Raw genomic sequence first — 13,693 nt, 5'->3', positions numbered from 1 at the left:
CTTCAAGGTTACTCTGAGTTTGCTATCTAACCATCCCCATTTTCTTGCCCTTGTATCCTGGTCTCTTTGTGTCTCTATCCCAGGATGATCTGGTCAATAGCCTTTGATTTTCTATGATTCTCCAGGCTATGTCCTAAGTCTATCTCAGTCTTTTTCTGGCAGACATAGTTCTCACTTATGGGACTTCAAGTCACGTTGTTGAAATCACACTGACAACACCTGATATAACGCTCTCCACCGTGACTTGTCACTCAGCTCCATCTCTACCCCTGAGAGAACAAAAAGTGTGCGCATCACCTCAGCCCCTGCGGTCAGGATAGTTGGAGATTTTCTGAGCTAAAAGAGAGTATCAAACCGCACAGAGGAGTAGCAGCTGCGGGGAGCTAATTTAGTATCCTTAATCTTTGTAGCCTTAATAAATGGCAATAAAAAGATAGACCAAGGGTCTGAAGCGTGAAAGTACTGATCGTGGACCTCCCGCAAAAGTGAAATGAAACACTGTCTGGGATGTTCACCCCACTTGTGTAAGCAGGGTGGCTCTTCACATAGCTTTCCGAACTTCTACATTCTGATCCAAAATAGAAACAAAACTGTCAGAAATCCCCCTAGAAATCCACAGCTGCTGACATTGCCATGTAATGGCAAGTTAGGCTCTTGTTACATAAGATGAGGTTTAGCAATCTCGGTAGGCATGACATAGGAGGCATGCAAGGTCATGGGGGAAGTGCATGCAGAAGCACGGTGCCCATTTGATTGTATACACAGACAGACAGCTCATCACAACTGTGATTTCATGGGCAGCCCTGTGAGAAGGACATCGTACCAGGACTGGCACTGTTACCTTTCCACTGCTGTGCTCCCTTTGTCAAGGAAAACATATGCCACGTAGATGCACACACACCTACCTAAAGGAATGATTGCTTAAATCAGAATAAAGGGCACAAAATTTCAAAAGTGACTTCAGAGAAAAACTACTCAAGTAAACAATCGCTTCCTTCCAACCAGTCACTTGGAGAAGGCAGCATTGAGGGAGCAGCTGCTGGGTCTAGAAAGAGCCGGTGTAATAGAAGCTTTACAGACCTGTGCTTCCATAACTTGTAGTATTTGTCTTTAAAATATTTGTGTGTGTGTATGTGTGTGTGTGTGTTAATGTGAGTTTGACTATGTATGAGAATGTGCCTGCTTTCGAGTGGGTATGGAGGTCAAAGGACAACTTGCAAGAGAGTTGGTTCTCCCTTCTACCATGTAAGTTCTGGGGATTGAACTCAGGACAAGCACCTGCATCCAGTGAACATCCCAGCAGCTTGTTATTAACTTTTTGACTCTGGTTGGCTTCCTCTGCAGCCTTCTCACCCATCAGTTCTGCTTAGGACCAAACAGTCTGCTTGCATAGGTGACGCTAAGCTGATATTCATAGAAAATCTACCCTGATCCTATGTCAGGAAAGTCAAGCAGGCAGTTTTTCATGCTTACAAAGTAGTAGAAAGCATCCGGGTTGTCCAGGAAGGGGTTTTCAGCTATTCCATCTGCTGCATTCTTAGACAAATCCCCAGCAGGCTGCAGGTACCCTTCACTGAGCAGTGATGCAGAAATCATGAGGCCTTCCTGGCGATTCCGGACCAACTTGTTAGAAACTAGCCAGTCAATGACCTCGCTACCTGGATGAGGACATCAGAGGGGAAGTTAACTCTTTCCAAGCCACCAGCCACTGACTGCCAAGCACACACTGGCTCCGGTGCTCACAGGTGTCCCCCTTGTCTCAACTTCCCTGCTACTCCAAGAAGGCAAAAGAAAATTAATGAGACAGATACTTGGAAACAAAAGGAATCGTGTAAAAGTTAAAGTACATACACACACATGTACACACACATACACACATTCACACACAAACACACACGTCCTACTTTTAAAAGAAACACATTTTAAAAAATCATTTTTACTAAGCTACACATTTATTGAGCTTGTACAAAACAGCAGATGGGCAGTGGGCAGGTTCCCTAGTGAAAACGCAAGCGTTAAAGTTAGAGAATTCTGCTGTAAATCAGTACTGCGGTACAATGAATGACTGGATCCAAACAGAAAAGGATCTATAGAGAAAGTAACTGGGCCAAGAACTAAAATATGAGGTTTACAAGCATAGGAGATAGGATCTGAGGGTCCAGCATAGGCAGGGATACAGCAATGTGGACAAACTTGCGAGCACACTGCAGCCCCTGCGAGCAGAGATGGGGCTATGAGAAAAGGTCAAGAGGAAGCAGGAGTAGAAGGAAGATATGGGGCAGGGAGGAAAGCCTGGTAACACTTTAAGAAATCCATCAAACCCCGGCGTGGTGGTGCACGCCTTTAATTCTAGCACTTGGGAGGCAGAACTCTGTGAGTTTGAGGCCAGCCTGGTCTACAAAGTGAGTTCTAGGAAAGCCAGGGCTGCCACACAGAGAAATCAGGGAGAAAGAAAGAGAGAGAAAGGGAGGGAGGAAGGGAAGGAGGGAAGGGGGGAGGGAGGGAAGGAGGGAGAGAGGGAGGGAGGGAGGAATCTGTCAACAAAGAGACACTTCAAATTTTTAATTATCAAATAACATAATGAAATATGTGTCCTAAATTAAAATTTGATTACACTACTTGTGTTTATTGCCGTACATTTTAAAGAATCTGGCACAGACCTTGAGCAGTCATTTAACTTTTACCTCAAGAGAAAGTAACAGGGAATGGAATGAAGAGAACCTATCAGTTGGGTTACTAGCAAGCTAAAAGAGAAGCTTTGTATTTACAAAGGACATTCTTTTCAAATTCAGCTGTGACAGCCAACTTAGTAGCCTGGGACACTGGCGCATTGGGTACAGGACACCTGAAAGAGCCATGTGTCCCTTTCAGAGACCGAGCCCTCCATGAGTTTCACACATGAAGTTTTCTTCCTCACTTTTCTCGCTCTGTGAAGACAAGCATTTCCGCTTTCAGCCCTCACAGCTCTACAGGAGACAGCAGGAACGAACCCCACTGAGGTTTCAGTAACCTGGGGCTTCAGTTGCTTGTCCAGTTGCTGGACCTTCATTTTGTATGTTCTCACACTTGAGTCTGTGCTGAAGTCTGAAAGGCCTCTGGCGGGTGATAGCTGTGTGATAGTCAAGGTACTCCATTGCATGTGGGCATTGACCACTTCCTAGTTTCTGCTGACACCACCTGACTCTCATGAAGACCGCACTCGTGAAGGGATCTAGAATCCATTATGATGGTGCACAGGAAGGACTTGAGTGTTAGTGAATGCGCTGGGACTCAGGGATGCATTCAAGAGAACATGAGTCTGGGCTCGATCTGGTGGCTGAGGCGCCCTAGGAACCCTTTCTTATTCCTTTGGCCTGAGGCTGTCTCAAAGGAATCCCAGCTCCATATCCTTAGGGTCCTGCTTTGCATTTATTGTTTCCCTTGTATCTTGATAGAGAAACTTGGTCCTGACTTGATGCTAAAGGCTACTGCCAGCGTTCTCGGAAGTACGCCCCTGCGAGATACTACCCCCTCCGTGAGAATCACTTCCTTTCCTCCTCCTCTTCCTAGCTCTGACCTAAGCCATTTTGATGGATCGTCTGTAGACCGAACACCTCAGATGCTTGCACTGCTATAATTCCTCCGAGTTGTACCCCTATGGCATCTCTTGCAAACATGCTGGGTGTCTGGCACACTTACTCACAAACCAACATCACATTTTGCAGCTTATCATGAGCCATCAGCTCTTCCAGGTGCTGGCTTCCATTTTCCCAGATGCATATTCTGCACATTCCCACCCCTAACTCATCATCAGAAGCCGTTCCATGAAACCCCTCTACTTTGAGGTCGAACTGAGGCACCCCCTCCTAACCACCTCAGCAGCTCTCTCGGTTCTTTCTCTTTCCCCAAACTTACGGCACTGTTGCACAGATATCTCCTCTTTCATCATGCTAACTATTTGAAAGCTCACCACTCAGAGCACCTGGTGTGTGTCAGGGACTATCCCACTATACAACAGAAGCCTGGGAGAGAAGTGCACTGAGATTTCCCACCGGGGAGACAGTAAAGCGCAGAGGCAGTTATTGGCTTTGTGCCTCGTAAACTGCTGATCCAGAGCGGGAGCCCAGCCAGTGTGGTTCTTGTGAGTGCGCTTTCCGCACTATAGCACAGTGCCTAACCTGGTGACACCTATGACCTTGCTGTGCACCGTGTCTGACACCCCTAACAGTATTACTTCCATTTTATACTACATATTTTATTTCTCGCTTAACACAGAGTGGATTGCAGCATATTTAGCTGTTACTTGTTCTTATACTTTTTCAACATAATGCCAAATATTAAAGAAAAGGGATGCTTAATTGATAAAGCTGTGGCTTCTGACGTCGTATCCTGAACAAAACAAAGGCTTCTTCTACCCTGGTTTCTGTCTCCACACTGCCAGAATTTGGATCTCTTGTTCGTCGGTCTGCATCCTGCCATCCTGAGCATCTACCATGCACCACACCCCAGCGCACACAGACAGCTACGGGAGAATACTCCACTCCATCCTCGGTTGCCCACTTTGGGAGCGCATGTCATTTTACCTGTGAAGCAGTGATTAAAAATCTTCTTGTCCTTCTCCAGATTCTGTTCCTTTATTCCTTTGTTGGTGTCTTTCATAGACAGATACAACGCCCTGCACAGAGAAAAAAGCAGAGGTGAACAAGGAGCATTTGGAAGGGTGAACCGCCTCAGGGATACCTCCACATAAAGCATTTAGCAGATGCACTTAATATCTCTTCAGTTCAATACTCTCTTTGTTGATTTAATCCTACTCTTAAGATGGAGAGTTATCCCGCTATGTGCCAAAGGTTAAGAGTTCCCAAGGTCAATTTTGCAGGAACAAAGATCTTTAAAGCCCCTGCAATAGTTTGAATCTGGCATGTCCTACAGATACCACTGATTTAAAGTCTTATGATCCAGCTTGGTGCTGTTCAGAGGCGGTTGAAGCTTCAAGAAATGTGGCCAGGGAGTGGGTGGCACTTTTAGTAAAGCGCTTGCCAAAGAAACCTGAAGATCTGAGTTCAGATTCCCAGCACCAACAGGAAAATCAGGACGCAGTAGCTTCCAATCCCAGCACTGTTGGGGTGGAGACAGGAGGATCCCAACAGCAGGCTTGTCAGCTAATCTAACAAGGTCAGTGAGCTCCAAGTTCAGTGAGGGACATTATCTCAGAGAATAAGGTGGAGAGCAATTGAAAAAGATATCCGAAATCAGCCTCCAGCACCTGCACACATATGCACATGGATTCACAGACAGTTACACACACACACACACACACACATGCACGCACACACACAAGTCAATGAGTAGTAGAGTTTTTCAAGTCATTGTAGATGTGCCCTTGAAGTAGTTTTGTGAACACAAGTTCCTTCTTTCACATCCCAATCACATAGTAACAGGCACACTATGTAATACGTATATGCCTTGACGGGTTGCCCCCAACCACCACTGTGGGACTAAAAGAAATGGGTCAAACCAAGCGCTTTGAGCCACAATGAATCCCCCTTTTCTAAATCAATTCTTCTAGATATTTGTTAAAACAGTGCAAAGATTACACAGTCTCCCAATTTTTACAAGGTTTTTAGGAGGCCATTTGTTATAGACCACAGCCTTCATGAAAGAGGTTTTCTAAGCTTCCCTTTTGTTCTGAAATTGTAAGGTAAAATAGTGAGTTCTTACTTTTTGTCCCTGGAATAATAAACCAATAATAGCCTCATCAGAATAGTTCTAAGTCTCTGTGTGTCTTTGTAGTTTGAACATCATTCCCACTCAGTTCTGACAACGCTGTTCAGGAATGTGGTCACATGATGTCTGAAGCCAGCGGCTATGACTAGACGAGATATCTCCTCTTGGAGTCAGGTCTAGTGAGAGGCATTCTGATTCTCATGAAGTTTAACATGATTCCATTCCTGTAGCATGCCAACTCTTTTTTTTTTTTTTTTTTTTTTTTGGTTTTTCGAGACAGGGTTTCTCTGTGGTTTTGGAGCCTGTCCTGGAACTAGCTCTTGTAGACCAGGCTGGCCTCGAACTCACAGAGATCCGCCTGCCTCTGCCTCCCAGGTGCTGGGATTAAAGGCGTGCGCCACCACCGCCCGGCTAGCATGCCAACTCTTACATTAGTTGTACAGAAAGGATGTTTCTCATCCCCTCCCTGCTTTCAACCTCACTCTTTGTAAACTGAATTCTTGTCAGACATAGTAAGCAGCCAGCATGGTATTCCTTCTAATGAATCTCTTGCTTAAAACAGAAAGCAAATCTACCAAGAATGACAGCTGGGAGAAAGAAACACTTATGATTAGAGCAGATGTAAAGAACTCTAGAAAGAATCCCATCACCAGCCCTTATCAGTGCCTGGGGCAACCTGCTGTTCCCTGGTCACCTTTATACTGCAAATAACACCTGCACTTCCCAGTAGTCAGCAGTGCACCTCAGAGGCAACTCATCAAGTCTGCAGACCAATGACTTCCATCCAGGAGGAGTGTTCACCCTGGCTGGCCCTTCCTGACTGGGCAGGAAAGCATAGTCTAAACTTGAACGTCTGTCTGCTTGGACATATGGCCCCTGTTCTTCTCTTTCTACCTATACATCCTTAAATGTTCTTTCCATACTAACCTCAGAAGGCAACTTCATAGATAAAACAACCACTGTTGTCCTTTCTCTCTTTTCTTCATCCTCTCTCTCCTCTTCCTCTTATTCCTTCCCTCTCCTCTTTCTTCCCTCCCTCTATTCTTCCCTCTGTTCTTTCTCGCTCATTTTTGTCCTCTCTCTTTCTCACCTCTATCTCTCTTCTCCCGTCCCCATATACCACACACCTTTCTCCTCAGCTCCTAGGTGTTAGAGGGGCTGCCATCAATGATGGCTAAAAGAAGCTTTGAAACAGGATTTCTCAGATCAAAGAAAAAAGGAAACTCAAAGGGTGGTGAATGGCAAACTCAGAAAATTACCCCAAGTCAATGGTTTCTGGCAGACGAATGGACCTCCTTGTGGATTTTCTTGCGAACTTCTGGCCTCCTTCAATGCATTTGATGGCTTTCTTTATATCCCGAACCCAAGCATCTCTCTCCTCCAGGTAGGCTGCCTGGAAGAAGTGGTCCTGCTGCTTGGTTGTAGTGATCTTAAACACAAACTGAAAATCAAAATAGATTCCATTAGAAACGACCCCTTCCAAGGCCCCTTGCGAAACATAGCAGTTGATACAAACAACTTGTCTGTCAAAGAGAGAGTCCAGCACCGTGCTAAGGTGTGGATGTCCACAAGAGGAGACATTTGTTCAGAAGGCACTGCTAAAATGCACGCAGGCTTCCAAGTCAACAGGTGGCTCAGGTAGGCCCGTAAGCTGAGCCTCAAGGATGGAGCAGGGAGGAGAGAGCTAACAGGCAGAATCTGAAAAGGCCATCCAAGGTCAGCAGGTGACACAAGTGTCATCATGGCTGGGGATTTGCACTCACCATCCTTTTGCCGACGTCCTGACAGGGGCTATTGAGAGTGCTTCCTTTCAGAGGGATCATTCCCTTGGGGCTGTTGTCGCTTTTCTTCTTATAAAACTCAATTCCATCTTCTAAGAGGACAACCCACATGGGCTTCCAGGAGCTAAAGACGCTTCCCTGTAATGACGAGAAAGAGCTGAGAAGCTGGGTAGACACGATGATTTGTACCTGTATTTTCCACTTAACAGAACAGATCCCTACCTTCTTGAAGTTCACTTTATAAATGTGTTTTGTGATGACCTCTGTTGACTCAACATAAATCTTCTCAAAGCGATGACTCCTTGGGACACCATTGCATTTCCTACCTGTTGCTGCTTACTTGAGCTGGTCATATTCTCTACTTGCCCTTTTCAAGTTCGGCCTCTCTTCGACCTCCCCTCCCATCTCCATCCTCAAGGCCTCATGAGCTTATGGGCCTCATGGGAAAGACTTTCCAAACCACACTTTGTGGCCTTGATTTGAAGGTCACCTCCCACTTTTCTCACTGACTGTCCTAAAACTTTGATGTATGCTTCCTTTTAAAGCCAGTCTGAGTTATCTTTCTGCTACTGTGAAAAAAAAAAAAAACACTGCCCAGAGCAACCTGCTGATGAAAGGGTTTCCACTTAGGACTTACAATCCACCATGGAGAAAAGTCAGGACAGGGGCTCAAGGCAGAAGCCTAGAGACAGAAATTGAAGCAAAGACCACAGAGGGATGTCGCCTATTGGCTGGCTGTCCCGGGCATATTCTGCTACCTTTCCTATGTTCTCCCGTTCTAGACTGAGCCCTTCTATATGAATGACCCACAGTCCAAGTTTGATGTAGGCAGCTCCTCAGCTGAGATCTCCTTTCCCTAAATATGCTAGGTTTGTGTCAAGTTAAATTCTAACCAGTGTCTTTATTAAAATTAAAATGCCACAGTGTGGTTATCCTTCAGTGCCAGAAATTGGCATTAGCGGGTCCTTTCTTTCGTTCATGTTACTGAGCACATAGCTCACATTCATTAAAATAATGACAACGAAGACTGTTTTCTAAGTTGCCAAATGCTGGTATCTAATACTCTTTACTGAGAAACATGGTTGGTCCTTCTCATGGTCTGCCTTGTCACCTAGAGCACCTTCCTCTGTTCTTTACCAAAAAAACCACACTCTTACCCTACAGCTATTTGTAGGAACTGTCAGCAAGTTTTTCTGTTTTATTTTTAAATTCGTGTGTGTGTGTGTGTGCATGTGCGTGTGTGTGTGCATGTGTGCGTGTGTGCGCGTGTGCTTGTGGGGAGTAGTTAGCTCAAAAACAAAAATAAAAACCTTTTTAACAAAAATATTTATGACTGCTTTCTTCCCCTCTCCACAAGACAGGCAGATAAATTCTTAAGAGTAAGGTTTGTGAGGTGGTTCAGCCGATGAAGGCTCTTGCTGCCCAGCCTGCTGACCACAATTCAAGCTTGCGGTAGAAGGAAGAAACTAGCCAATCAATACTGCCTGGTTGGGCTTAAGGCACACTCTGTAGGAGTGAAGGGATGGGTGGTACTGGAAATCTGACCAAGAACCCACAGCTGGGAAATCATAGGCTCCACGATTGAGCCTACTAATGTTATTCTGCCAAATATCAAACTGCCTCTAAATGTGTCTCTCTTCCTGTAGATCAGTGAGTCTCTCAGACCTGAGCAGAGGGCTTTTTGTGCAGTGGACAGTAGTTAATAAGGAAGACAGAGCGGAGAACAAGTGTCAGTGGGTGTTCAGCCACAAATGGAACATCTATATCACACCCTCCCCCCAAGGCTCGGGGACCACAGTAGAAAAGAGGGTGTAAAGATGACAAAATCCTGAGGTCAGAGAGGACCAGAGGCAAACACTGTCCTCTGAACGTTACAAGGACCCTAAATTCAGGAACTCAACAATGGTGGTTGCAGGCAGAAGATCTTCAAGCGACTGAGCCAGTCGCCATTCTAACCTACAGTGGAAAGAGTTCACAAGCCTCCAACTCTGAATGAGGAGCTAGAGACACTCTGTGACTTTTCTGGAAGGGACAGTCAGCTTTCATTAAAGGTGTGGGCCCTGGTAAGTGAGCCACACTCTGGTGGATGGCTCCACACCTGGGAAGAAATGGGTAGCACAAATTAGAGTTAATGGGTAACAAAAGGAAAGAAAGAAAAAAAAAAAGGACAGAAAGCTCTAAAGAACAGACAAAGATGTGGATGTAGATCTGGTAGGCGTTAAGGGGAGGAGTAGGGGAAATATAATGAACACATACTGTATGAAATGGCCAAACAGTAAAATTACGTTTTCAAATTCACCATTGTGCTAGATCAAGGAAGCCCCTTCTGGCCTCTGTGCTCAGACAGTTTAGAACGAAAGGGGTAACTTCTCAGCCTCTCCCCTTTGACTCACTGTGGCATGCTGTTGTAACTACCACAGATAGAATTATCCACCATTTCCCAGAAGATCCTGCTGTGCGTCTTGAAACACAAAGGCCCCCATAAAAGGGTCCAGTTGTCAACAGGGAAACTACTTATGCAAAGAAGATAAATGCGGATAGGACTGTCATTTTGCTTGTTTGGACGCTTCCTTTATTCTAGTCCTAAAATAAATTTTTTTCTGCTGAAACGCACAATCATTTTCCACCCTAGAAGTAAGACAGGCCAGGCGAACGATGATTAGCCTTTTCCAAAAATAAAAACTATTTGACAATACACGAAATAATTTTAATTAAATTCTTTCCTGGTTTACAACTTTAATTATTTTAATTGAGAACCCATATACCTTCAAAACTATTAAGTAAAAGCAGTCCAATGTTTTAAAAGGATAACAGCATTAAATGGGTATATCATTCAAGAAGACATCCAAAATCCTACAGAAAAAAAATGATCAGCGTCATTCTTCATCAGGGGAACAGAGATTCAGACCACAGAGAGATGGTGTTGTGTGTTCAGTAGAACACCCACCATTTATAAAGGGTGAGGAGAGCCTCACTGGGTACAGAGATGGAAAAGCTGGAATGTATGCATGATGCCCATAGACAAATACCTGGCAGTTTGTGAGAAAGCTAATGTGGGGCCATTAGGACACAGAGGAGGCAGATCCTTTGTACAAAAGAGCATATTGCTACTCCAAGCCAAACTGCTCCTCCGAGTGGAATGGTGAGTTACGGTGAGACTTAGGGTCACTTCTCTGTCCTTTATGCAGCAACTACTGCAAGCCACCAGTTTGTCACTCAGACAGCCTAAAAGAGCACCTACTATTGTTGATGCCTATATATTTCCCTTTCTGTCTTTAATCTTCTGTTTGCCCAAAAAAATGAACCTGAGGTAGAAGCACTTGTTTTTAGTACATTTGCCCAGTTAACAGAAATGGATACTAGAACCCTGGTCTCTTAATTCCTTGTTAATGCTCTCTTTCTGCCCTTCAGATGCGATCTTCATTCGGGTTCTTGAGGGACTTTAAGTAATTCCAGAATCTGGATCAATTTCTCAAAACAACTTAATGATAAATAGGTAGGTAGGAAAGTAAGCAAATGGATGGATGGATGGATGGATGGATGGATGGATGGATGGATGGATGGTGGATGGATGGATGGATGGATGGATGATGGATGGATGATAGATGGATGGATGGATGATAGATGGATGGATGGATGGTGGATGGATGGATGGATGGATGGATGGATGGATGGATGGATGGATGAATGGATGATAGATGGATGGATAGATAGATAGATAGATAGATAGATAGATAGATAGATAGATAGATAGATAGATAGATTAGACAGACAGACAGACAAACTGACAGAATGCTTCCAAAATGATATCTGGGACCATCATTGCTCCAGACTTTTTTTTTCAGGTTTTAGAATACATATATTTTGAGAATGGAACCCAAAGCTAATATGGAATTCAGTTGTGTGCCATATACACCTTATATACACAGCTAAACAGTAATTTTATATAATATTTTAGTCACTTTGTACATAAGACAAAGTTCTTCACAATAGGTAGGTTTTAGGTTATGAATCGTATTTGGAGTTCCCAGTGAGTAATCGGTCATCCTCATAGCACCTGATATAATGTATCTTAGTGCATTACATAACACCAAAAGAAGTTATAAAGGATGAGATGTGATTATATTTAAAATGAATTTTTGTTTATTTTTTAAACACTTATAAAAACTGGAAATGAATTGAAAGTGCATGATATTGATAATACAGCCTCATTGAGTTCAAGGTTAATGTCCTTAGTATGTACTGTTAAAACTCACTAGAGTTATTAAAAGACATATGCACACACACACACTCGAGTTTTTTAAATAGAGAATAATAGGAGCAATTGATTTTCAAAACAATTACCTAGAGCTAAATAAACAGCTTGTACTTTTACAGCAAGGAAAAAGACTGAAATTAGGTAAGGTAATCTATTCTAGTAAGACTTTTTTTTAGGTTTTGTAAAATATATTGAAGAGCTGGGTTATGAAGCCAGAAGAGTTTTGAGTCACCACCCTTGCCATAGGCTGTAGAGATAACACAGACCCTAAGGTAAAGAGGGATATCTTCTTCTTAAATGTGCAGAGAGTATTTCTAAACCATATCTTGCTAAACAAACATAAATATAACATCTCTAAGACAGTATGTCTGTAGGTGACTGAAGGTCCTGAGCTGGTCTAGCTCACACCCAACACTTGCTAGAAATACCACTTAAGCACATTTATTTTTAAGCCTCTGGAAAATGGAGATAATAATATCTACTACAGCTTAGTGATTGTTTGGAGACTTAATAAAGTTACCCATGTATGTGGCTGGACATGACATCTGGCATCTAGAAACCACTGCTTAAATTCTGCCAACTCTGCTGCACAATTTACAAGAGCCAGGTCAAAGAACCAGCCTAGATGCCCATCATCAGCTGAATGAATACACACACACACACACACACACACACACACAGTTTTAGAAAGGGGCAACCAAAACTGAAATTGTCAGATCTGCAAGAAAGTGGATGTAGCTGGAAAGTATTGTGTCAAGTGAAGTAGGCTAGACCCAAAAAGTATCATGTGGCGCCTAGATTTCAAGTTATGTCTGTGTGTGTATGTACATATGTGTCTATCTATATGTGTATGTATTTCTCTGTCTCTGTAAATGTAGTGTGTATCTATGTGTATGTCTATCTGTCTGTGTATGCCTGTGGGTCTGTGTATGTGTGTGTGTGTATGTCTATATGTGTGTGAATTTCTCTCTGTGTCTCTGTCTGTGTAGATGTATGTGTGTATGTACGTATCTGTGTATGTCTGTCTGTGTGTGCCTGTGTGTCTGTGTGTATGTTTTGTGTATATGTATATATTTCTCTCTGTGTGTATGTGCCCATGTGTGTATACGTCTGTATGTGTATTGTCTGTGTGTGCATGTGAGTGTGGGCATGTGTGTGTGTGTGATGAAATTAGAGAACAGACTGTGAGAGGGAGGGAGAGATTGCATGAGAGTTGGGAAATAAAGTAAGTATAAGATAAGCAGAAGAGTGAGCAGCTGGCAAGGGAGGGAACCAGCAGGAGGGTGTGAGAGGGCATGGGGGAGGTGATGGCGGAGGAAATGAGTAAGGGCAAAGTGGAATGACTCATGTGTAGGGATGCCACTCATATGCCATTACTCTGCTAGACTTCAAAAAAAGCTATTTAGCCGGGAGGCGGTGGCTCATGCCTTTATTCCCAACAGATGCAGGCAGATCTCTGTGAGTTCGAGACCAGCCTGGTCTACAAGAGCTAGTTCCAGGAAAAGCTTCAAAGCTACAGAGAAACCCTGTCTCGAAAAACCAAAAGTTAAAATAAAAAAAATCTATTTAAAAATACCTGAGCATCCCATTTCCCCTTTGCCCCATGCCACCTCACCCGCAAGTTCCCAGTTTTTGCCCTGCAATCTTGTCTACTTCCCCTCTCCATGCGGATGACTATATGATTTTCTTTGGGTTCACTTTCTTATTTAACTTCTCTAGGATCACAAATTATATGCTTAATGTCTTTTATTTATGGCTAGAAACCGATTATGAGTGAGTACATCCCATGTTCCTCTTTTTGGGTCTGGGATACCTCACTCAGGATAGTGTTTTCTATTTCCATCCATTTGCATGCAAAATTCGAGAAGTCATTGTTTTTTACTGCTGAGTAGTACTCTAATATGTATATATTCCACACTTTCTTCATCCATTCCTCCATTGAAGGGCA

At 43.6% G+C, this 13,693-nt stretch overlaps 1 protein-coding gene across 2 annotated transcripts in view; it reads right to left on the bottom strand.

Annotated features, from left to right (window-relative positions):
• The window catches only part of Plek (pleckstrin), a 54,802-nt gene that overhangs the window by 28,223 nt on the left and 12,886 nt on the right, over window positions 1–13,693 (bottom strand). For both annotated transcript variants that reach the window (XM_057773171.1, XM_057773172.1), the window contains exons 3-6: window positions 7,470–7,625; window positions 6,966–7,147; window positions 4,563–4,654; window positions 1,474–1,658 (exon numbers count right to left, since the gene is read on the bottom strand). In XM_057773171.1, the coding sequence (XP_057629154.1) occupies window positions 1,474–1,658; window positions 4,563–4,654; window positions 6,966–7,147; window positions 7,470–7,625 (615 nt within the window). The remainder of the gene's footprint in view (window positions 1–1,473; window positions 1,659–4,562; window positions 4,655–6,965; window positions 7,148–7,469; window positions 7,626–13,693) is intronic.

The sequence above is a fragment of the Chionomys nivalis genome, chromosome 6, assembly GCF_950005125.1.
Source record: "Chionomys nivalis chromosome 6, mChiNiv1.1, whole genome shotgun sequence".
Lineage (NCBI taxonomy): Eukaryota > Metazoa > Chordata > Mammalia > Rodentia > Cricetidae > Chionomys > Chionomys nivalis.
Note: the sequence above shows the minus strand (reverse complement) of the source record. Positions and strands in the feature narration are given on the sequence as shown.